Source organism: Mustelus asterias, chromosome 13, assembly GCF_964213995.1.
Source record: "Mustelus asterias chromosome 13, sMusAst1.hap1.1, whole genome shotgun sequence".
NCBI lineage: Eukaryota > Metazoa > Chordata > Chondrichthyes > Carcharhiniformes > Triakidae > Mustelus > Mustelus asterias.
Window position 1 is genome coordinate 50,271,547 of NC_135813.1, and position 26,281 is coordinate 50,297,827.

General features: G+C 44.8%; 1 protein-coding gene across 2 annotated transcripts in view; it reads left to right on the forward strand.

Annotated features, from left to right (window-relative positions):
* The first annotated feature begins 361 nt into the window (after positions 1-361).
* LOC144502611 (protein AMBP-like) overlaps positions 362-26,281 on the forward strand; it is a 197,806-nt gene continuing 171,886 nt past the window's right edge. The window contains exons 1-2 of one of the 2 annotated variants that reach the window (XM_078226749.1): positions 362-576; positions 25,270-25,415. In XM_078226749.1, the coding sequence (XP_078082875.1) occupies positions 463-576; positions 25,270-25,415 (260 nt within the window). In that variant the 5' untranslated portion in view covers positions 362-462. The remainder of the gene's footprint in view (positions 577-25,269; positions 25,416-26,281) is intronic. The other variant, XM_078226748.1, reaches the window with a different exon arrangement.

A 26,281-nucleotide genomic window follows, 5' to 3' on the forward strand; every position in this document is an offset into this window, starting at 1 on the left:
TGCTGGTTAATTCCAGATGGAAAACAAATCCTTTCTGGAGAACAATGTGGAACCTGGGTCCTTTTTCCAGAAGAACCCCAATTAATTCAATAACTTCACAAACTTTTCTAAACAATGGAACAGTGTGAATTTGAAATTCCTAGTTGGTAACTTTCACACCATGTAATAAACAACAAATGGGTACGATCCACCTAATCCATTGCCGCTCCCCTGCACACTACACACAATGCCTGATTCGTCTGAATTCAGATTGTCTGAATTGTCCTCAGGGAATTTGTTCCTCTCTCAGTCATTCCATCAAGCTGTGATTAATGATTAACAAGAAATATCAATAGTGGATATTTGACTAACTCTTGATCTAAATAACCTGGGATTGGGAAAGCTTCAAGCAGACAGCTCCCTGTTGCTCCACATCATCAATCTATTCTGTCATTTTGGAACAGTCCAGAGAGGACAGGGAAAATGAGCTGTGGTGTTGTGCTGCTGTTTGCTGTGCTCTTCCTGCAGACTGGAGCTGCTGTCCCACTGAATGCAACCAACAATGATCAAGTTCAGGAAAACTTTGATTTGAATCAGGTAATTGGTGTCAGTTATAATGCAGCAACTCTGGGTTCCTGGGTTTGGGGAGTGTAGTTCTTTTTGTATTTGTTTGAGAGATGCACTGGAGTGGGTACAGAGGAGATTCACCAGGATGTTGCCTGGGATGAAGTATTTGAGCTATAGGGAGAGACTGGATAGGCTTGGATTGTTTTTGCTAGAGCAGAGAAGGCCGAGGGGGGACATGATTGAGGTGTACAAGATTGAGGGGTATGGCCAGGGTGAATAGGAAGCAACTGTTCCCTTTGGTTGATAGGTCAATCACAAGGAGGCATAATTTTAGGGTAAGGAACAGGGAATACAGGAAAAAATCACTCAGAGTGGTGAGAATCTGGAATACACTGCTTGGGAAGGCAGTGGAGGCCAGAAACCTTACAACCTTAAAAAATATTTGGATGAGCACTTGAAATATCGGGTAGAATTTTACAGCCTTGCTCGTCCTGAAACCGTAAAATCCCACCCGAGGTCATGGTCTGCCTCTTGCCCGCTCCAATTCCTGTGGCAGACAGGCTGGTAAAATTCCGACCATCATAACATTCCAGGATATGGGACAAATGCTGGAAAATGGGATTAACACGCCTTTAGTGGTAGCTATTGTCGGTGCAGACCAGATGAGTCAATGGGCATTTTCTGCACTGTACAACGTGAGCATTTCTTGTCTGTCCCTAATTGCCTTTGAGAAGGTTGTGTGAGCTGTCTTCTTGAACGACTGCAGTCTCTGTGATGTACATCCACAGTGCTGTTCGGGAGCGAGTTCCAGGATTTTGACCTAGAGACAGTGAAGTAAATGGATTGCAGTTCTAAGTAAGGATGGTATGTGATTTGAACAAAGAACAGTACAGCACAGGAACAGGCCGTTTGGCCCTCCAAGCCTGTGCCTAAACTAAAACTGTATGCACTTACAGAGTCTGTATCCTTCCATTACCATCCTATTCATGTATTTGTCTAGACGTCCCTTAAATGCCACTATCGTACCTGCTCTCACCACCTCCCTGGGTAGTGTGTTCCAGACATTCACCACCCTCTGTAAAAATCTTGCCTCGCATGTCTCCTTTAAAACTTTCCTTACGCACTTTAAACCAATGTCCCCTAGAATTTGACTTTTCTACCCTAGGAAAGAGCATCTGACTATCCACTCTGTCCATTGCAACTCAATCTTGTAAACCCCTAACAGGTCACCCCTCAACCTTCGTCGTTCCAGTGAGAACAAACTGAGTTCTTCCAACCTCTCCTCATAGCTAATACCCTCCAGACCAGGCAACATCCTCTTCTGTACCATCTCCAAAGCATCCACATCCTTCTGGAAGCGTGGCAACCAGAATTGTACACAATATTCCAAATGAGGGCTAACTAAGGTTGTGTACAGCTGCAGCATGACCTGCCAATTCATAAAAGCACCCCTCTATTGCTACCCTCTGTCTTCTATGGCCAACACAGTAAGAAGTTTAACAACACCAGGTTAAAGTCCAACAGGTTTATTTGGTAGCAAAAGCCACACAAGCTTTCGGAGCTCTAAGCCCCTTCTTCAGGTGAGTGGGAATTCTGTTCACAAACAGAGCTTATAAAGACACAAACTCAATTTACATGAATAATGGTTGGAATGCGAATACTTACAACTAATCAAGTCTTTAAGAAACAAAACAATGTGAGTGGAGAGAGCATCAAGACAGGCTAAAAAGATGTGTATTGTCTCCAGACAAGACAGCCAGTGAAACTCTGCAGGTCGAGGCAACTGTGGGGGTTACAAATAGTGTGACATGAACCCAATATCCCGGTTGAGGCCGTCCTCGTGTGTGCGGAACTTGGCTATCAGTTTCTGCTCAGCGATTCTGTGCTGTCGTGTGTCGCGAACGCCGCCTTGGAGAATGCTTACCCGAATATCAGAGGCCGAATGCCCGTGACCGCTGAAGTGCTCCCCAACAGGAAGAGAACAGTCTTGCCTGGTGATTATCGAGCGGTGTTCATTCATCCGTTGTCGCAGCGTCTGCATAGTTTCCCCAATGTACCATGCCTCGGGACATCCTTTCTTGCAACGCCCTCATAAGAACAGGATATGGCGCTCGACTCATTGATCAACAGTTCCAACGCGCCACAGCGAAAAACCGCACCGACCTCCTCAGAAGACAAACACGGGACACAGTGGACAGAGTACCCTTCGTTGTCCAGTACTTCCCCGGAGCGGAGAAGCTACGGCATCTCCTCCGGAGCCTTCAACATGTCATTGATGAAGACGAACATCTCGCCAAGGCCATCCCCACACCCCCACTTCTTGTCTTCAAACAACCGCACAACTTCAAACAGACCATTGTCCGCAGCAAACTACCCAGCCTTCAGGAGAACAGTGACCATGACACCACACAACCCTGCCACAGCAACCTCTGCAAGACGTGCCGGATCATTGACACAGATGCCATCATCTCACGTGAGAACACCATCCACCAGGTACACGGTACATACTCTTGCAATTCGGCCAACATTGTCTACCTGATACGTTGCAAGAAAGGATGTCCCGAGGCATGGTACATTGGGGAAGCTATGCAGACACTGCGACAACGGATGAATGAACACCGCTCGACAATCACCAGGCAAGACTGTTCTCTTCCTGTTGGGGAGCACTTCAGCGGTCACGGGCATTCGGCCTCTGATATTCGGGTAAGCGTTCTCCAAGGCGGCCTTCGCGACACACGACAGCGCAGAGTCGCTGAGCAGAAACTGATAGCCAAGTTCCGCACACACGAGGACGGCCTCAACCGGGATATTGGGTTCATGTCACACTATTTGTAACCCCCACAGTTGCCTCGACCTGCAGAGTTTCACTGGCTGTCTTGTCTGGAGACAATACACATCTTTTTAGCCTGTCTTGATGCTCTCTCCACTCACATTGTTTTGTTTCTTAAAGACTTGATTAGTTGTAAGTATTCGCATTCCAACCATTATTCATGTAAATTGAGTTTGTGTCTTTATAAGCTCTGTTTGTGAACAGAATTCCCACTCACCTGAAGAAGGGGCTTAGAGCTCCGAAAGCTTGTGTGGCTTTTGCTACCAAATAAACCTGTTGGACTTTAACCTGGTGTTGTTAAACTTCTTACTGTGTTTACCCCAGTCCAACGCTGGCATCTCCACATCATGACTTCTATGGCCAAGCCAGTTCTGTATCCATCTTGCCAGCTCTCCTCTGATCTTGTGAGACTTCACTTTTTGTACCAGTCTACCTTGAGGTACCTTGTCAAAGGCTTTACTGAAGAGAATGTATACAACACCCATTGCCTTTCCCTCATCTATCATCTTTGTCACTTCCTCGAAAAACTTGATCAAATTAGTAAGGCGCAACCTCCCCTTCACTAAACCATGGTGCCTATCACTAATAAGTCCATTTGTTTCCAAATGTGAGTAAATTCTGTCCCTAAGAATCTGTTCCAATAATTTCCCTACCACTGACATAAGGTTCACTGGCCTATAATTTCCTGGATTATCCCTGCTGCCTTTCTTAAACAATGGAACAACATTGGCTATCCTCCAGTCCTCTGGAACTTCACCTGGAGCCAATGAGGATACAACGATTTCTGTCAAGGCCCCAGCAATTTTCACCGTTGCCTCCCTCAGTATTTGGAGGGGAACTTGCAGATGGTAGTGTTCCTTTCCGTCCGCTACACTTGTCCTTCTGGGTGGTCAACTGTGAGTTTGGAAGGTGCTGTCAAAGGAAACTTGCCAAGTTGCTGCAGTGCATCATGTAGATAATACTCACTGTTACCGTTGTGTGTAATTGAAGCAATAATGGTGAGGTGCTGGGTGGGGTTTCAATTAAGTGGGCTGCTTTGTCCTGGATGCTGTCAACCTTCTTGAGTTTTGTTCGAGCTGCATTCATCCAGCAAGTGGAGGGTATTCTGGATTATGCTGTGTAGATGGTGGACAGGCTTTGGGGAGTCAGGAAGTCAGTTACTCACCCCAGGATTCCCAGTCTCTGACCTGCTTTTTAAAGCACAGTAAAGTCGCCATAGTTTCAGATGACCATAGGCTGCTCTCTCCTTTGAGGGGGAGAGCTGACTGGTGGTGGTTTAACCTGAGGATCACCATGCCTCAGGCAAAGGGCAAGGTTGAGAAGGCAGGCCTTCATGAATAAACTCAACCAGCGCAGGAATTGAACCCTTGCTGTTGGCATCGCTTTGCATCACGAACAAGCAGTCCAGCCAACTGAGCTAAACCACAGTATTTATGTGGTTGCTCTCGTTTCTGGTCAATGGTTTATAGAATAGAATAGAATTTGGTAACTCCCAAGACATTGACAGTGGGGGATTCAGCGATGATAATACATTGAATGTCAAGGGAAGATAATTACATTCTCTCTTGTTGGAAATGGTCATTGTCTGGCACTTGTGTGGCACAAAGTTGGGTCGAAGGGCCTGTTTCCATGCTGTAAACCTCTATGATTCTATGACAATGACTAAATATTATTTGTCACTTATCAGCCCAAACCTGAATGTTGCCCAGGTCTTGTAGCATGCATGCATCGACTGCTTCAGTATCTAAGGAGTTGGAAGTTGTATTGAACATTAGGTTGATTGGCCATGCTTAAAATTGCCCCTTAGTGTCCTGAGATGTGTAGGTTAGAGGGATTAGTGGGTAAAATATGTAGGGATATGGGGGTAGGGCCTGGGTGGGATTGTGGTCGGTGCAGACCCGATGGGCTGAATGGCCTCTTTCTGTACTGTAGGGTTTCTATGATTTCTATGAACATTAGACTCAGGGACTGTAGCTAATTGCAGTAGCCATTGGACCTAACCTTCCTTTCCTCTGCAAAGTGCTTGAATGTGTAATCATCTCCGAAATCCGTAAGCATCTTTCTGGGAGCTCCAGACATGAATCCCTCCAATCATGTCTCTGCCCCTGCCACAGTACTGAAACAACTTTTACAAATGTCACAATGGCAGCCAATGTGCCTGTGACCAAGAACAATTCTCCCCCTCATCATTCTCCAGCTAACTGCACCTTTGATACAGTTGATCACATCTGTTCCTCCAATGCCTCTCCAATGTCAACCAGCTGGGTGGCATTGCTCTCACCTGGTTCCATTCTCATCTATCTAATTGCAGTCGGAGAATCACTTTCACCAGATTCGCTTCCTTCTCCTGCATCATTACCTTTGGTGTCCCTAGAATTCATTCTATTTCTCATCGACATGGGCAAATGCTGAAAGATATAAAATTCTGAGGGAGTAGATGATAGTTAAGGAAAGTGGAGTTTTGGCCACAATCAGACCAGTTGTGATCTCATTTAATGGGGACAGACTTGATGGGCTGTATGGATGACTCCTGCTGCTATCTCTTATGATCTTATGATCACCAGCCACTACAGGATAAGCAGAAGATGTTGGGAACACTGAAGCCACTGTTTTCAGTCCGTATTACAAACTCAAGACCCTGGTCACCAACTCCATTCCTCAAACTGTCAATTGCCCGAGCTTGAGCCAGACTTTTCTCAACCTTGGCCTCATATTTGATCCCAAGTTGAGCTTTTGACCACATATTGGTCACTTCTTTGCAGAGGAAAGGAAGGTTAGGTCCACACAGGTAGAGGAGGTGGTTAAGAAGGCATATGGTGTGCTGGCCTTCATCAATCGAGGGATTGAGTTTAGGAGTTGGGAGATAATGATGCAGCTTAATAAGACCCTCATCAGACCCCACTTGGAGTACTGTGCTCAGTTCTGGTCGCCTCATTACAGGAAGGATGTAGAAATTATTGAAAGGTTGCAGAGAAGATTTACAAGGATGTTGCCTGAATTGGGTGGCATGCCTTATGAGGATAGGTTGAGGGAGCTCGGTCTTTTCTCCTTGGAGAGACGAAGGATGAGAGGTGACCTGATAGAGGTGTACAAGATGTTGAGCGGTATAGATCGGGTGGATTCTCGGAGGCTTTTTCCCAGGGCTGAAACGGCTGCTACGAGAGGACACGGGTTTAAGGTGCTGGGGAGTAGGTACAGAGGAGATGTCAGGGGTAAGTTTTTCACTCAGAGGGTGGTGGGTGAGTGGAATCGGCTGCCGTCAATGGTGGTGGAGGCAAACTCGATAGGGTCTTTTAAGAGACTTCTGGATGAGTACATGGGACTTAATAGGATTGAGGGTGATAGGTAAGCCTATATATAGGCCTAGGTAGGGAGGGACATGACCGGCGCAACTTGTGGGCCGAAGGGCCTGTTTGTGCTGCAGTTTTTCTATGTTCTATGTTCTATTCTTGCTATCATGAAGTCTGCCTCTTTCCACCTTCGTGGATCACCCGATTTCAATTCTTCTTCAGCTCCTCATTCATCCTATTCTTATCTTGAGACTTGGCGATTCCAAGCGGCTCCTGGGCAACGTCTCAGTCTACAACAGCAACAGAAAATGTTGGAAAATCTCAAAGGGTCTGACAGCATCTAGGAGAGAGAATAGAGCCAATGTTTTGAGTCTGGATGACCCTTTGTCAGAGCTGACAAAATCAGTCTACCCTCCGGAAGCCTGAGGCCATCCAGAACATTGTTATCTGTGCCCTTACTCGCACCAAGTTCCTTTCACCCATCATTGCTCACTGACATATGCTTGTGGGGAAACAACACCTCACTTTTAAAATTCTCATTCTTGTTTTCAAATCCCTCCATGGTTTTACCCCTCCTCTTTATAATCCAGCTCCACAACCCTCCAAGATATCAACATTCTTGTAATTCCAGCAATTTGAGCATCCCCAATTTAAATTGCTCCACCATTTAGCTGCCTTGGGCTTGAGCTCAGGAACTCCCTCGCTAACCCACTCTACCTCTAGGCAATATCTATAGATATGGAAAGAGGGAAAGATTGACAAAAACGAATGTTTGCCCCTTACAGTCAGAAACAGGAGAATTCATAATGGGGAATAAAGAAATGGCTGAGGAATTAAATTTGTACTTTGCTTCAGTCTTCACAAAGGAAGACATGAATAACGTATCAGAAGTGCTGAAAGAAACATGTTTTTTGGTGAGGAGCTGAAGGAGATCAGTATTAGTAGAGAAATGATTTTGGGGAAATTGATAAGATTGAAGGTGGATAAATCTCCAGGTCCTGATAATCTTCATCCCAGAGTACTTAAGGAAGTGGCCCTGGAAATAGTAGATGCATTGGTGGTTATTTTCCAAAATTCTTTGGACTCTGGAATAGTTCCTACAGATTGGAGGGTAGCTAATGTAAACTCGCTATTCAAAAAGGGAGGTAGAGAGGAAACAAGGAACTATAGACCAGTGAGCCAAATGTCAGTACTGGGGAAGTTACTAGAGTTTATTATCAAGGATTTTATAACTCGGCATTTGGAAAGCAGTGGTATAATCAGACAAAGTCAGCATGGATTTACTGAACAGAAATCGTGCTTGACGAATCTAATGGAATTTTTTGAGGACGTAACGATTAGAGTTGACCGAGGAGAACCAGTGGATGTTATTTAACATCTCACATAACAGACTATGTAAAGGTAAAGCACATGGGATTGCAGATAATGTCTTGAGATGCATAGAAAGCTGGATAGCAAATAGGAAGCAAAGAGTTGGCATAAATGGGTCTTTTTCTGATTGGTAGTCAGTGACCTGTGTTTCCGCAGGGATTTGTGCGAGGACCCCAACTGTTTACATTATATATTAATGACTTGGAAGAGGAAACTGAATGTATTATCTCCAAATTTTCAGATGATACAAAGTTGAGTTGCAGAGTGAGGTATGAGGAGGTTGCAGAGATGCTTCAGCGTGATTTGGACAGGCTGAGTGTGTAGGCATGTGGATAAATGTGAGGTTATCCACTTTGGTACCAATAATAAGACAGATTATTACTTGAATGGGTGTAAATTGAGGGAAGTAGATACTTAACGAGACCTTGGAGTCCTCGTGCATCAGTTGCTGAAAGTAAACGCACAGGTACAGCAAGCAGTAAAGAAGGCAAATGATATATTGGCCTTCATAGCGAGAGGATTTAAGTATAGGCATAGGGGTAAGAAGAACAAAGAACAAAGAAAATTACAGAACAGGAACAGGCCCTTCGGCCCTCCAAGCCTGCACCGACCATAACTAAAACCCCCTACCCTTCCGGGGACTGTATCCCTCTATTCCCATCCTATTCATGTACTCATCAAGACACCCCTTAAAAGTCACTACCGTATCCGCTTCCGCTACCTCCCACAGCAACGAGTACCAGGCACCCACTACTCTGTGTAAAAAATCTGCCTCATATATCTCCTTTAAACCTTGCCCCTCGCACCTGAAACCTATGCCCCCTAGTGATTGACTCTTCCACTCAGGGTAAAAGCTTCTGACTATCCACTCTGTCCATGCCTCTCATAATCTTGCAGACTTCTATCAGGTCTCCCCTCAACCTCCGTCGCTCCAGTGGGAACAAACCAAGTTTCTCCAGCCTCTCCTCATAGCTAATGCCCTCCATACCAGGCAACATCCTGATAAATCTTTTCTGTACACTCTCCAAAGCCTCCACATCCTTCTGGTAGTGTGGCGACCAGAATTGAACACTATATTCCAAGTGCGGCCTAACTAAGGTTCTATAAAGCTGCAACATGACTTGCCAATTTTTAAACTCAATACCCTGGCCAATGAAGGCAAGCATGCCGTATGCCTTCTTGACTACCTTCTCCACCTGCATTGCCACTTTCAGTGACCTGTGTACCTGTACACCCAGATCCCTTTGCCTATCAATACTCTGAAGGGTTCTGCCATTTACTGCATATTTCCTATCTGTATTAGACCTTCCAAAATGCATTACCTCACATTTGTCTGGATTAAACTCCATCTGCCACCTCTCCGCCCAAGTCTCCAACCGATCTATATCCTGCTGTATCCTCTGATGGTCCTCATCGCTATCCGCAACTCCACAAACCTTTGTGTCGTCCGCAAACTTACTAATCAATCCAGTTTCATTTTCCTCCAAAATCATTTATGTATATTACAAACAGCAACGGTTCCAGCACTGATCCCTGAGGAACACCACTTGTCACAGCCCTCCATTCAGAAACGCACCCTTCCACTGCTACCCTCTGTCTTCTTTGCATTGTTTTGCTGCAATTGTATAGGTGTTGGTGAGGCCACACCTGGAGTATTGTGTGCAGTTTGGCATTCTCATCGAGGAAGGATGTCTTTGTTATAGAGGGAGTACAGCAAAGATTTACCTGGCTGATTCCTGGGATGACAGGTCTGTCATATGAGGAGAGACTAAGTCAGTTAGGATTATTATCACTGGAGTTTAGAAGAGTGAGAGGAGATCTCATGGAAGCTTATGAAATTCTAACAGGTTTAGACAAGGTAGATTCAGAAAGAATGTTCCCAATGGTGGGGGAGTCTAGAACAAGAGGTTATAGTTTGAAGATAAGGAGCAAACCTTTGAGAACTGAGGTGAGGAGAAATGTCTTCACCCAGAGGGTGGTGAATGTTTCATCAGAAGTAACTCTTCAAATGCAGACAATAAAAATAGAACAAAACTTACTCCAACTTAGAAATCAAAGAAAGGGTTGAATAAAGAAACATCATTACTCCAAACTTGGGGCCTCGCCCAAGGCCAATCCAAGCTCCCCACAATTCGACACAGATTCTTATTTATAGTGAGTCAGCTGACTATTACATCATTCTGGAATTGGTTCCATGGTTTACTGGGTCATCTAACCCTTACATCTTGTTACCATTGGTCACATTACATAGAAACATAGAAAAACTACAGCATAATACAGGCCCTTCAGAGCACAAAGTTGTGCCGAACATGTCCCTACCTTAGCGATTACTAGGCTTACCTATAACCCTCTACCTGATTAAGTTCCATGTATTTATCTAAAAGTCTCTTAAAAGACCCTTTTGAATCCCACTCCACCACCGTTGCCGGCAGCCCATTCCACGCACCCACCACCCTCTGAGTGAAAAACTTACCCCTGACATCTCCTCTGTACCTACTCCCCAGCACCTTAAACCTGTGTCCTCTTGTGGCAACCATTTCAGCCCTGGGAAAAAGCCTCTGACTATCCACTTGATCAATACCTCTCAACATCTTATACACCTCTATCAGGTCACCCCTCATCCATCGTCTCTCCAAGGAGAAAAGGCCGAGCTCACTCAACCTATCCTCATAATGCTTGCTCCCCTACCCAGGCAACATCCTTGTAAATCTCCTCTGCACCCTTTCTATGGCTTCCACATCCTTCCTGTAATGAGGCGACCAGAACTGAGCACAGTACTCCAAGTGTGGTCTGACCAGGGTATTATATAGTTGCAACATTATCTCACGACTCCGAAACTCAATTCCTCGATTGATGAAGGCCAGTACACCATACGCCTTCTTAACCACAGCCTCAACCTGCACAGCTACTTTGAGCGTCCTATGAACTCAGACCCCAAGATCCTTCTGATCTTCCACACTGCCAAGAGTCTTACCATTAATATTATATTCTGCCATCCTATTTGACCTGCCAAAATGAACCACCTCACACTTATCTGGGTTGAACTCCATCTGCCACTTCTCCGCCCAGTCTTGCATCCTATCAATGTCTCGCTGCAACTTCTGACATCCCTCCACACTATCCACAACACCTCCAACTTTGTGTCATCAGCAAACTTACCAGCCAATCCCTCCATTTCCTCATCCAGGTCATTTATAAAAATCACAAAGAGTAAGGGTCCCAGAACAGATACTTGGGGCACTCCACTCGTGACCGACCTCCATGCAGAATATGACCCTTCTATAACCACTCTTTGCCTTCTGTGGGCAAGCCAGTTCTGGATCCACAAGGCAATGTCCCCTTGGATCCCATGCCCCCTCACTTTCTCAATAAGCCTTGCATGGGGCACCTTATCAAATGCCTTGCTGAAGTCCATATATACTACATCTACTGCTCTTCCTTCATCAATGTGTTTAGTCACATCCTCAAAAAATTCAAACAGGCTCGTAAGGCATGATCTGCTTTTGACAAAGCCATACTGACTATTCTTAATCATATTATACCTCTCCAAATGTTCATAAATCCTGCCTCTCAGGATCTTCTCCATCAACTTACCAACCACTGAGGTTCGACTCACTGGTCTATAATTTCCAGGGCTATCTCTACTCCCTTTCTTGAATAAAGGAACAACATCCGCAATCCTCCGGAACCTCTCCCATCTCCATTGATGATGCAAAGATCATTGCCAGAGGCTCAGCAATCTCCTCCCTCACCTCCCACAGTAACCTGGGGTACATCTCATCCGGTCCCGGCGACTTATCTAACTTGATGCTTTTCAAAAGCTCCAACACATCCTCTTTCTTAATATCTACATGCTCAAGCTTTTCAGTCCGCTGCAAGTCTGCACTACAACCACCAAGATCCTTTTCCAGAGTGAATACTGAAGTAAAGTATTCATTAAGTACCTCTGCTATTTCTTCCGGTTCTATACAAACTTTCCCACCGTCACACTTGATAGATCCTATTCTTTCATGTCTTATCCTCTTGCTCTTCACATACTTGTAGAATGCCTGGGGGTTTTCCTGAATCCTGCCTGCCAAGGCCTTCTCATGACCCCTTCTGGCTCTCCTAATTTCCTTCTTAAGATCCTTCCTATTAGCTGTATACTCTTCAAGATCTCTAACATTACCTAGCTCCCTGAACCTTTTGTAAGCTTTTCTTCTTGACTAGATTCATTACAACCTTTGTACACCACGGTTCCTGTAACCTACCATAACTTCCCTGTCTCATTGGAACGTTGCTATGCAGAACTCCAGACAAACATTCCCTGAAAATTTGCCACATTTCTTCCGTACATTTCCCTGAGAAAACCTCTTTCCAATTTCAGCCTTCAATTTCCTGCCTGATAGCCTCATAATTCCCCTTACTCCAATTAAACACTTTTCTAACTTGTCTGATCCGATCTCTCCAATGCTATTGTAAAGGAGATAGAATTATGATCACTATCTCCAAAATGCTCTCCCACTGAGAGATCTGACACCTGACCAGGTTCATTTCCCAATACCAAATCAAGTACAGCCTCTCCTCTTGTAGGCTTATCTGCATACTGTGTCAAGAAACCCTCCTGAGCACACCTAACAAACTCCTCCCCATCTATACCCTTATTCTGGGGAGATTCCAATCAATATTTGAAAAATTAAAATCTCCCATCACGACAACTCTTATTATTACACCTTTCCAGGATCTGTTTCCCTATCTGCTCCTCAACATCCCTGTTACTATTGGGTGGCCTACAGAAAACACCCAGTAAAGATATTGACCCTTTCCTGTTCCTAACCACCACCCACAGAGACTCCGTAGACAATCCCTGCATGGTGTCCATCTTTTCTGCAGCCGTGACACTATCTCTGATCAACAGTGCCACTCCCCCACCTCTTTTGCCTCCCTCCCTGTCCCTTCTGAAACATTTGACACCCGGCACTTGAAGTAACCAGTCCTGTCCCTGAGTCATCCAAGTCTCTGTAATGGCCAACACATCATATTTCCAAGTGGTGATCCACGCTCTAAGCTCATCCACTTTGTTCACAACACTCCTTGCATTCAAATAGACACATCCCATACAAAGTTGTCACTGGTTACATTCTAACAGATTCCCAATAATTTTCAATTTTTTTTTCAAAATAATTTAATAGAACCATCCTCCAGTATTCTTAATAACTTTCCAGTACCTGCACCCCCTGTTGTAAAACAGTCGGATACCTATAGATTTGCACCAATCCAGTTGGAAACTTCCTTGTTTTCCAGTATTTGTTTGATGCTGGCCAAATTAATTTTTAGTCATTTTTCTGTTGCACTTTTTGTTGAGTGAACATTGTCCCATAAAGACCGGTTGTCCACATAACACTCAACTGATACTTTCTTAACCACATAACCGATGTGCCCATAAAAAATAATTCTGTTAATGTGTCAGACAAATATATCCCCATGTCCAACGCCTCCACTAACGCGAGAGTTTCAGTCGCCAATCTGCTTTTGACTACCCTTTTTATTTTCTTTGCTTCCCAGGCCAAGGGGCAACATTTTCTTTCCTTACCAACCAAAATATTATGACTCCAGCACCACTTGAATGTCCATCTGATAGTTTGGCATGTGAAGCATCACTAAACACAGCCAACTTCATATCTTCCTGTTCTCTGAGTGCTGGGAATTTAATTACACATTCCTCTAATTTTAGCTTTTTTAATGTTTTATTAGCCTGCAAGATCTCTCTGACTGTGGCGCGCTTCAACTGAGCTCTTGGACATTATAGCTCCCATCCGGGGCAGCACGGTGGCACAGTGGTTAGCACTGCTGCTTTACAGCGCCAGGGACCCAGGTTCAATTCCAGCCTCAGGTCACTGTCTGTGTGGAGTTTGCACATTCTCCCCGTGTCTGCGTGGGTTTCCTCCGAGTGCTCTGGTTTCCCCCCCCCCCCCCCCCACAGTCCAAAGATGTGCGGGTTAGGTGGATTGGCCATGCTGAAATTGATCCTTGTGTCGGGGGGTCAAGGGTAAATGTGGGTTACACAGAACATAGAACAGTACAGCACAGAACAGGCCCTTCGGCCCATGATGTTGTGCCGAGCTTTATCTGAAACCAAGATCAAGCTATCCCACTCCCTATCATCCTGGTGTGCTCCATGTGCCTATCCAATAACCGCTTAAATATTCCTAAAGTGTCTGACTCCACTATCACTGCAGGCAGTCCATTCCACACCCCAACCACTCTCTGCGTAAAGAACCTACCTCTGATACCCTTCCTATATCTCCCACCATGAACCCGATAGTTATGCCCCCTTGTAATAGCTCCATCCACCCGAGGAAATAGTCTTTGAACGTTCACTCTATCGATCCCCTTCATCATTTTATAAACCTCTATTAAGTCTCCCATCAGCCTCCTCCGCTCCAGAGAGAATAGCCCTAGCTCCCTCAACCTTTCCTCATAAGACCTACCCTCCAAACCAGGCAGCATCCTGACCACAATTCGGTTACGTTCACCTTAGTGATGGAAAGGGATAGGCATGAACCTCGGGCCAGTGGTTTTAGCTGGGGGAAGGGTAATTATGAGGCTATTAGGAGAGAATTAGGAAACATAGGTTGGACTAGGAGATTACAGGGACTGGGAACGTCCGACATGTGGAGTTTTTTCAAGGAGCAGCTACTGCGAGTCTGTGATAGGTATGTCCCTGTCAGGCAAGGAGGAATTGGTAGGGCTAGGGAACCGTGGTGCACCAAAAAAGTTTCTTTGTTGGTTAAAAAGAAAAAGGAGGCTTATGTTCGGATGAGACGTGAGCACTCGGGTAGTGCACTAGAAAGCTTTAGATTGGCTAAGAGGGAGTTGAAGAGCGAGCTTAGAAGGGCTAAAAGGGGACATGAGAAGACTTTGGCGGATAGGGTTAAAGAGAATCCTAAAGCGTTCTATAGGTATGTCAAGAACAGAAGGTTGGTTAGGGCAAGTTTAGGGCCAGTTATAGATGGCAGAGGGAAGTTATGTGTGGAACCGGAGGAGATTGGTGAAGCATTGAACCAATATTTCTCTTCGGTGTTCACGCAAGGGGACATGAATATAGCTGAGGAGGACACTGGGTTGCAGGGGAGTAGAATAGACAGTATTACAGTTGATAAGGAGGATGTGCAGGATATTCTGGAGGGTCTGAAAATAGATAAATCCCCTGGTCCGGATGGGATTTATCCAAGGATTCTCTGGGAGGCAAGAGAAGTGATTGCAGAGCCTCTGGCTCTGATCTTCAGGTCGTCGTTGGCCTCTGGTATAGTACCAGAAGATTGGAGGTTAGCGAATGTTGTCCCATTGTTTAAGAAGGGGAACAGAGACTTCCCCGGGAATTATAGACCGGTGAGTCTCACTTCTGTTGTCGGCAAGATGTTGGAAAAAATTATAAGGGATAGGATTTATAGTTATTTGGAGAGTAATGAATTGATAGGTGATAGTCAGCATGGTTTTGTGGCAGGTAGGTCGTGCCTTACTAACCTTATTGAGTTTTTTGAGAAAGTGACCAAGGAGGTGGATGGGGGCAAGGCAGTGGACGTGGTATATATGGATTTTAGTAAGGCGTTTGATAAGGTTCACCATGGTAGGCTTCTGCAGAAAATGCAGATGTATGGGATTGGGGGTGATCTAGGAAATTGGATCAGGAATTGGCTAGCGGATAGGAAACAGAGGGTGGTGGTTGATAGTAAATATTCATCATGGAGTGCGGTTACAAGTGGTGTACCTCAGGGATCTGTTTTGGGGCCACTGCTGTTTGTAATATTTATTAATGATCTGGATGAGGGTATAGTTGGGTGGATTAGCAAATTTGCTGATGACACCAAAGTCGGTGGTGTGGTAGACAGTGAGGAAGGGTGTCGTAGTTTGCAGGAAGACTTAGACAGGTTGCAAAGTTGGGCCGAGAGGTGGCGGATGGAGTTTAATGCGGAGAAGTGTGAGGTAATTCACTTTGGTAGGAATAACAGATGTGTTGAGTATAGGGCTAACGGGAGGACTTTGAATAGTGTGGAGGAGCAGAGGGATCTAGGTGTATGTGTGCATAGATCCCTGAAAGTTGGGAATCAAGTAGATAAGGTTGTTAAGAAGGCATATGGTGTCTTGGCGTTTATTGGTAGGGGGATTGAATTTAGGAGTCGTAGCGTTATGTTGCAACTGTACACAACTCTGGTGCGGCCGCACTTGGAGTACTGTGTGCAGTTCTGGTCCCCACATTACAGGAAGGATGTGGAGGCTTTGGAGAGGGTGCAGAGGAGGTTTACCATGATGTTGCCTGGTATGGAGGGGAGATCCTATGAGGAGAGGCTGAGGGATTTGGGATTGTTTTCGCTGGAAAGGCGGCGGCTAAGAGGGGATCTTATTGAAACATATAAGATGATTAGAGGTTTAGATAGGGTGGATAGTGATAGCCTTTTTCCTCTGATGGAGAAATCCAGCACGAGGGGGCATGGCTTTAAATTGAGGGGGGTTAGTTATAGAACCGATGTCAGGGGTAGGTTCTTTACCCAGAGGGTGGTGAGGGATTGGAATGCCCTGCCAGCATCAGTTGTAAATGCGCCTAGTTTGGGGGCGTTTAAGAGATCCGTAGATAGGTTCATGGACGAAAAGAAATTGGTTTAGGTTGGAGGGTCACAGTTTTTTTTTAACTGGTCGGTGCAACATCGTGGGCCGAAGGGCCTGTTCTGCGCTGTAATGTTCTATGTTCTATGTTCTATGTTCTAAATCTCCTCTGCACTCTTTCCAGCGCTTCCACATCCTTCTTATAGTGAGGTGACCAGAACTGCACACAATATTCCAAATGTGGTCTCACCAAGGTCCTGCACAGTTGCAGCATAACCCCACGGCTCTTAAACTCCAAACCCCTGTTAATAAAAGCTAAGTAAGAAGTCTCACAACACCAGGTTAAAGTCCAACAGGTTTATTTGGTAGCAAATACCATAAGCTTTCGGAGCGCTGCCCCTTCATCAGATGGAGTGAAAATCTGTTCTCCAACAGTGCACAGTGACACAGAAATCAAGTTACAGAATACTGATTAGAATGCAAATCTCCACAGCCAGCCAGGTCTTAAACGTACAGATAATGTGGGCGGAGGGAACATTAAACACAGGTTAAATGTTTAATGTTCCCTCCACCCACATTATCTGTAGCTTTAAGACCTGGCTGGCTGTAGAGATTTGCATTCTAATTCGTATTCTGTAACTTGATTTCTGTGTCTCTGTGCACTGTTGGAGAACAGATTTTCACTCCATCTGACGAAGGGGCAGCGCTCCGAAAGCTTCTGGTATTTGCTACCAAATAAACCTGTTGGACTTTAACCTGGTGTTGTGAGACTTCTTACTGTGCTTACCCCAGTCCAACGCCGGCATCTTCACATAATAAAAGCTAACACACTATAGGCCTTCTTCACAGCTCTATCCACTTGAGTGGCAACCTTTAGAGATCTGTGGATATGGACCCCAAGATCTCTCTGTTCCTCCACAGTCTTCAGAACCCTACCTTTGACCCTGTAATCCACATTTAAATTAGTCCTACCAAAATGAATCACCTCACATTTATCAGGGTTAAACTCCATTTGCCATTTTTCAGCCCAGCTTTGCATCCTATCTATGTCTCTTTGCAGCCTACAACAGCCCTCCACCTCATCCACTACTCCACCAATCTTGGTGTCATCAGCAAATTTACTGATCCACCCTTCAGCCCCCTCCTCTAAGTCATTAACAAAAATCACAAAGAGCAGAGGACCAAGCACTGATCCCTGTGGCACTCCGCTAGCAATCTGCCTCCAGTCCGAAAATTTTCCATCCCCCACCACCCTCTGTCTTCGATCAGATAGCCAGTTACCTATCCAATCGGCCAACTTTCCCTCTATCCCACACCTCCTTACTTTCATCATAAGCCGACCATGGGGGACCTTATCAAACGCTTTACTAAAATCCATGTATATGACATCAACACTTAGTTACCTCCTCAAAAAAGTCAATCAAATTTGTGAGGCACAACTTGCCCTTCACGAATCCGTGCTGACTATCCCTGATTACTCCGCATCTTTCTAAATGGTCGTAAATCCCATCCCTAAGGACCTTTTCCATCAATTTACCAACCACTGAAGTAAGACTAACCGGTCTATAATTACCAGGGTCATTTCTATTCCCTTTCTTAAACAGTGGAACAACATTCGCCACTCTCCAGTCCTCTGGCACCATCCCTGTGGACAGTGAGGACCCAAAGATCAAAGCCAAAGGCTCTGCAATCTCATCCCTTGCCTCCCAAAGAATCCTAGGATATATTTCATCAGGCCCAGGGGACTTATCGACCTTCAGTTTATTCAAAACTGCCAGTACATCCTCCCTCCGAACATCTATTTCCTCCAGCCTATTAGCCTGTAACACCTTCTCTTCCTCAAAAACATGGCCCCTCTCCTTGGTGAACACTGAAGAAAAGTATTCATTCATCACCTCGCCTTCTCTACTGACTCCATACACAAGTTCCCACCACTGTCCTTGACCGGCCCTAACCTCACCCTGGTCATTCTTTTATTCCTCACATAAGAGTAAAAAGCCTTGGGGTTTTCCTTGATCCGACCCACCAAGGACTTCTCATGTACCCTCCTAGCTCTCCTCAGCCCCTTTTTCAGCTCATTCCTTGCTAACTTATAACCCTCAATCGAGCCATCTGAACCTTGTTTCCTCATCCCTACATAAGCTTCCCTCTTCCTTTTCACAAGACATTCCACCTCTTTTGTGAACCATGGTTCCCTCACTCGGCCATTTCCTCCCTGCCTGACAGGGACATACCTATCAAGGACACCCAGTATTTGTTCCTTGAAAAAGTTCCACTTTTCATTAGTGCCTTTCCCTGACAGTTTCTGTTCCCATCTTATGCCCCCTAATTCTTGCCTAATCGCATCATAATTACCTCTCCCCCAATTGTAAACCTTGCCCTGCCGTACGGCCCTATCCCTCCCCATTGCAATAACAAAAGACACCGAATTGTGGTCACTATCTCCAAAGTGCTCTCCCACAACCAAATCTAACACTTGGCCCGGTTCATTTCCCAGTACCAAATCCAATGTGGCCTCACCTCTTGTCGGCCTATCCACATATTGTGTCAGGAAACCCTCCTGCACACACTGCACAAAAACTGCCCCATCCGAACTATTTGACCTACAAAGGTTCCAATCAATATTTGGAACGTTAAAGTCCCCCATGACAAGTACCCTGTGACCCCCACACATATCCATAATCTGCTTAGCAATTTCTTCCTCCACATCTCTATTACTATTTGGGGCCCTATAGTAAACTCCTAACAACGTGACCGCTCCTTTCCTATTTCTAACTTTAGCCCATATTACCTCAGTGTGCAGATCCCCCTCGAAGTGCCTTTCCGCAGCCATTAAACTATCCTTGATTAACAATGCTACTCCTCCACCTCTTTTACCAGCTTCCCTACACTTACTGAAACATCTATACCCCGGAACGTCCAACAACCATTCCTGTCCTTGTTCTACCCACGTCTCCGTAATGGCCACAACATCGTAGTCCCAAGTACCAATCCACACCCCAAGTTCATCTACCTTGTTCCGGATGCTCCTTGCATTGAAGTAGACACACTTCAACCCACCTTCCTGTCTACCGGTACCCACCCTTGACCCTGATACCTTCCCCAATACCTCATCACCTTCAACACTGACTTCTGGACTACAACTCCTTTTCCCACTCCCCAGACAAATTAGTTTATACCCACCTGAAGAGCCGTATCAAATTTCCCTCCCAGGATATTGGTGCTCCTCTGGTTCAGGTGCACCCCGTCCTGTTTGTACAGGTCCCACCTTCCCCAGAATGTGTTCCAATTATCCACGTATCTGAAACCCTCCCTCCTACACCATCCCTGCAACCACATGTTTAACTGCACTCTCTCCCTGTTCCTCAACTCGCTATCACATGGCACCGGTAACGTACCAGAGATGACCACATGTTTTGCCTTGGCTCTCAGCTTCCAGCCCAGCTCCCGAAATTCCTGTTTTAAATCCCCGTCCCTTCTCTTACCTATGTCGTTGGTACCAATGTGTACCACGACTTGTGACTGTTTCCCCTCCCCCTTCAGAATCCGGAAAACACGGTCCGAGACGTCACGGACCCTGGCATCTGGTAGGCAACATACCATCCTCGAGTCTCTTTTGCTGCCACAGAACCTCCTATCTATCCCTCTAACTAACGAGTCCCCAATAACTATTGCCCTCCCGCTCTCCCCCTTACCCTCCCGAGCCACAGAGACGGACACAGTGCTGGAGATCCTCTCACTGCGGCTCACCACTGGTATGTCGTCCCCCTCAACCGTATCCAAAGCGGAATACTTGTTGCTAAGGGAACGACCACAGGGGATCCCTGCACTGACTGCTTCCTCCCAGCCCCTCTCACCATCACCCATCTATTTTCATTCCTCGGAGTAACTGTATCCCTAAAGCTTGTGTCTATGGCCAGCTCTGCGTCCCTCATGATCCTGAGTTCATCCAACTCCAGCTCCAGTTCCCTAACACGGTTTTGGAGGAGCTGCAGATGGGTGCACTTCCCACAGGTGTAATCAGCAGGGACACTGACGGAGTCCCTCACCTCAAACATAGTGCAAGAGGAACATTGCACTGCCTGCACACCCATCCCCTCTAGATCTGCACACCCATCTCCTTGCCAGTACCAGGTAGAAACAGCAAAAATGAATTAAACTCACCCCTGCTCGCCCTGTCCCCTGAAGCCCTGTGAGCCAAAGCCCTTATAGTTCACACTCTGCTTCCCACTCACTACACTGCCCGCCTTCGATGCTGCCCGCTGTATACTGCAGCCTACCTTTTATACTTCGCGCGCTTAAAAAACCCTTCCCAGACTCCTTAGCAGCCCACTTCCGGTTTTCACTTTAAACTTAAGAAAAATACTGCTACAAAAGTAAAGGCCAAAAAAAAACACACTAACTGACGAAATAAATAATTCAATCAATCTCTCACCAACACTCCTGCGTCAAATCACTCCCTCTCTGCTTGCTCCAGTGGAACAATGAGGGTGATCCTCCCAGGTAACTGACTTTTAAAGTTTTTTTAAAAAACCCTTCCCAGACTCCTTAGCAGCCCACTTCCGGTTTTCACTTTAAACTTAAGAAAAATACTACTACAAAAGTAAAGGCCAAAAAAAAACACACTGACTGACGAAATAAATAAATAAATAATTCAATCAATCGGGAAGTTTTTTTGAGGCCACCCAAAGAAGCAGGGACATTTGTGGAAATTGAACAAATGCGTACATGGGTGAAGTGATGCATCAAGGATTTGCTATTTCTTTGTACGATCTGTATTGCTGAAGACTGGCTGTGTCCAGTTAAAATCAGATCCAGCAATGTTTTACTGGAAGGCTGAAGGAAAACTAGTTGGAATTTTTGTGATGCATGTGGGTGATTTCCAATGGGGTGGCACAAAAGAATTTGAGAAAAGGATAATTGAGAAGCTGAAAACAGAATTTAAAGTAGGGAGTCAAGCACTGGTGCTTTTCGATATCTTGGTCTTGATATCCGATAAAGTACATCTGGTGTAACGATGAGTCAACAGGGATATCCAAATAGTATTGATCCCATTCCAATCACTAGAGAAAGGTCAATGGAAAAAGAGGAACGGGCCAATGAAACAGAAATAGAATTGTTGAGGAGTTTGATAGGACAGCTGAATTACACAGACAAGACCGGATAGAATCCATGGAATCCCTGCAGGACAGAAGGAGGCCATTCGGCCCATCGAGTCTGCACCGACCACAATCCCACCCAGGCCCTATTCCCGTAACCCTCAGCCTTAATGAAGGCCTTTCTCCCTGTATGCATAGCGTTTAAGTGTGCAGAAAACATGGAGCCAATGCTTGTCTCTTCTAGCGACGGGGGGGACATCTGTTAATACTGATGGCAACTTTGGATTCCTCCCGTATACCAACTGGTATGGACTATAGTCCCCCACTATTTGCAACAAATTTTTCACGTGCATTGCCCATGCTAATGCAACCTGATTGATCTGCCAAAATTTTATACAACATGTCATCTATAATTGCGTGATTCCTTTCACATAGCCCATTACTGAATGGGCTCCCTGCTGTAGTCTGCATTATTACAACATTTAAATGTTTGCACATATCTTGAAACTCATCATTTACGAATTCGCCCCCATTGTCCGTCAAAAATTTAGACGGTGCTCCCAATCCTATTCCAATGCAGTGCGTCACAACTTTATCTATAATCATGTTTTTATGTTTGCTGTGAATCACCGTGGATATGCTAAACCGGGTGGCCATGTCCACAAAATGCAAAAGTTAGACGCCTTTGTTCTTGTCCCATATCTTTAGATCCATTGCCACTATACCATTGAAATCTTGTGCTAATGGTAGACTCACGACTGGATGCGGGGGTGTCCGTCTATATTATATGCAAATTTCACAGTAGGCTGGTATTTGTTCTATGAGATCATTATGTCCTTTGTCCAGCACAACTGCATCCTGCAGCAGAGCTCTTAGTTTCTGTGGTGCTGGATGACCAAACTGCTTATGGAGTTTCAGAATAATCTTTTTGTCCATCATGCTTTGTTTGTTAGCGACACTAATGCGTCATGAATCCGTTGGTCTGATAATTTCGGTTTGCTTAAAGGAAGACAATAATGGCCAGATCTTGTAAAATGTAGGTCCACAGTTTTCCCAAATACCACAGCTTTATCCTGTTTCAAATCGATGGTCAGCTGAGCTTTCTTCATTGCAGACCTGCTTAACAACAAAGGTTAGACCACTGGAAATGACATCTGTTCTTATAAGTAAACTGATTCCCGCAATCCTACAGGGAAGTATCACCTTTTTGGAGGACGTTCGAGTGTTCTCATCTCCAAATCTTTTACTTTCTTTAGGTCTTTATGATCAAAAGACCCTAAATACAATCTAGCCAATCTTGGCCGCAGACAATGGATGTACGTCCACTATCTAAAACAACACAGTTGAAAGAGTCTATCATCAGAATGCTCATTATGTGACTCAACTTTTCTGCCACCAAAATTGTGCTTTCCTGGTTCTTACCCTCGTCACTGTTGGCTTCCACATATTCTGCGTCACACGTGGTTTCAAAAAATGATTTGTTTTTTGCGGATAGTTTACAATTTAGTGGTATGGGGAATCACATTGGAAACAGCGATTCACAATCCCTCCAGCATTCCTTCGATTTAAACGTCTTTTATCAGTATCCCATGTGCGTCTTCTTTCCCCATTTTCAAATCGGTTATAACCGTTTTCAACACTCGGTCTGTTATTAATATAACTGTCTCTGTTTAAAGGTCTTCATGTACCATTTGGTCTGGCATGCGGTTGAGTCATCATTGACTCCTCCATTCTGGGTGCTATGGCATTCCAGTCTGTATTGAACAAGGTGACAGGGAAGGATTGTTTCCCGAAAAACTTTTTTAATGATGCTGCCATTTGATCAAAGAGGGGCTTTGTCCCCTTAATTGTATTCCAGTCATTACTAAAAGAGTATCCATGTGCAACAGACATGCACAGTCTAAGAACTTAAAGGCCAATACTGCATCGGGAATCTCCAAATTAAATTTCATTTGCCTGTTACGGCCCCTGTCAAAATCCATGATATTTTCTTCCATGGACAGGGTATCTTGTCTCCTAATCCTGTCAAGCATCATCCATCCTTCATAATTCTCCAAGAACTCATTTTTTGGTGAAACTTATCGAAGTATTGTAGCAGGAGCTGCAGCCCTTCTTTATTTACGGCATCTGCCGTCCAATTGGAAAATACTTTGCTCCTTATCTTGCTCCTAATTGGAAGTGACAAAGCCAATGCCATATCTTGCTTTTTTTTTTGGTATTGAGGTAACAAGGGTTCACATTTCCATTTCTGCCTTCCATTGCCGATGCGGTTCGGCATCTGAAAAGACAGGGGGACAATCAAATCCCGCCGGTTTACTTCTACCTTCTGCCATGGTTGTAGTACTTCTTCAAAAACAAACACCAAGTTACGATGGGTTTTATTCTGCTACCAATGTTTCTTCAGAAGTAAATCTTCAAATGCAGACAATAAAAATAAAACAAAACTTACTCCAACTTATAAAACAAGGAAAGGGTTAATAAAGTAACACCATTACTCCAAACTTGGGGCCTCGTCCTGAGCTAACCCAAATGCTCCACAATTCTATTCAGGTTCTTATTTATAGTGAGTCAGCTGACTATCACATCATTCTGTAATTGGTTACTGGGTCAGCTGACCCTTATATCTTGTTACCATTGGTCACATTATATCCAATACAAAGTTGTCACCGGTTACATTCCAACAGTGAATGTGTGGAATTCACTACCACAGAATGGAGTTGAGGACAAAACATTGTCTGATTTCAAGAAGAAATTGGATATAGCTCTTGGGGCTAAAGGGATCAAGGGATATGGGAAGAAAGGGGGATCAGGATATTGAATTCGATGATCAAAATGAATGGCAGAGCAAGCTCGAAGGGCTGAATGCCCGACTCCTGCTTCTAGTTTCTATGTTTCACTTTTGTCCTTTAAGATGTTCCTTAAAATCTCCTCTTTGGCCAAGAATTTGGTCATTTGTCTGAACATTTCCTGATGAAGTTCAGGGTTAAACTTGGCTGCTGCACACTCCTGTGAAATATCTTTATAGAATTACAGAATCCCTACAGTGCAGAAGGATGCCATTCAGCTCATCGAGTCTGCACCAATCCTATAACAGCGCATCTTACCAAGGACCACAACCCTGCCCCTCTTCCCCTATCCCCATAACCTCACACATTTACCCCACAAATCCCCTAACCTACACATCTTGGGATACTAAGGGTGATTTAGCATGGGCAATCCATCTAATTGCACATCTTTGGACTGTGAGAAGAAACCAGAGCACTCAGAGCACCAGAGCCAACCCACGCAGACACGGGCAGAATGTGCAAACTCCACACATACAGTCACATGAGGTCAGAATTAAACCCGGGTTCAATTCTGACGCTGTGAGGCAGCAGTGCTAACCACTGTGCCACCATGCCGCCCAGTGTGCTACAGTCCCATGTTATGTTAAAAGCACTTCATAAATACACATTCATCTTTTTGAATTTAGTGGACTATCAATCACAATTCATCAACTCTGGATCCTGGGTTTCGAGACTGCAGTTTTAACTGTGTTCTTTTCTTGCAGTTTCGTGGCACATGGTTTTCAATTGGAAATGGCTGCAATTGTCCCTCATTCATTAAGAAAATTGAGAAAGAGTTGGCAATTGGCAAGGTAACAATTTCAACCAATGAGGAACTGACTAAAGTCACGGCTGACTTTGTATATGATCGGTAAGACCTACTTATTTATAGTGTACTGAAATTGCTGATTTTATCCAAAATGATTTTTGAAAAGGGGAAATTGTTTGCAATTCACCAGCTACACGGCTTGTCCCCTGCATCTACGTAATACTGAAAGATTATGGCCAGTGCCTCTACAATTTCACTTCAATATCCTGGGAAACATCTCATCCAATTCCAGTTGTCAACATCTAGTACCAACAGTTTATCCAAAACCTGCTATTTATTCACCTCGAACATTTTTAATGACAGACACTGCCACTCTGTCACCATGGCCTGGGGAGAATCAGCTTCATTGGTTTAGGAAACTGAAGAAGAAAACTGGCTGTGCAACTCATGTTACAGTGTGTAAACTGGAGAACTTACATTATAGCGTGTAGCCTGTAGAACTAATGTTGCAGTGTGCAGACTGTGGAACTGCCATGAACAGTGAGTAACCTCTGGAACTGACGTTGCTGTGTGTAACATCTGGAACTGATGTTTCAGCGTTTAGACTGTGGAACAGCTGTTACAGTGTGCAGGCTTTGGAAGTAATGTTACAGTGTGCAGACTGTGGAACTGATTTTGCAGTGTGTAGCCTGTGGAACGGTTGTTACAATGTGCATACAGTGGAAATAATGTTACAGTGTGTAGGCTGTGGAACAGATGTTACAGTGTGCATACAGTGGAATTGGTATTACAGTGTGTAGACTCTGGAACTCATGTTACAATGTGTAAGCTGGAGAACTTAGATTACAGTGTGTAGCCTGTAGAACTAATGTTACAGTGTGTAGGCTGCGGAACTTACATAACAGTGAGTATCCTGTAGAACTGATGTTTCATTGTGTAACCTCTGGAACTGATGTTGCTGTGTATAA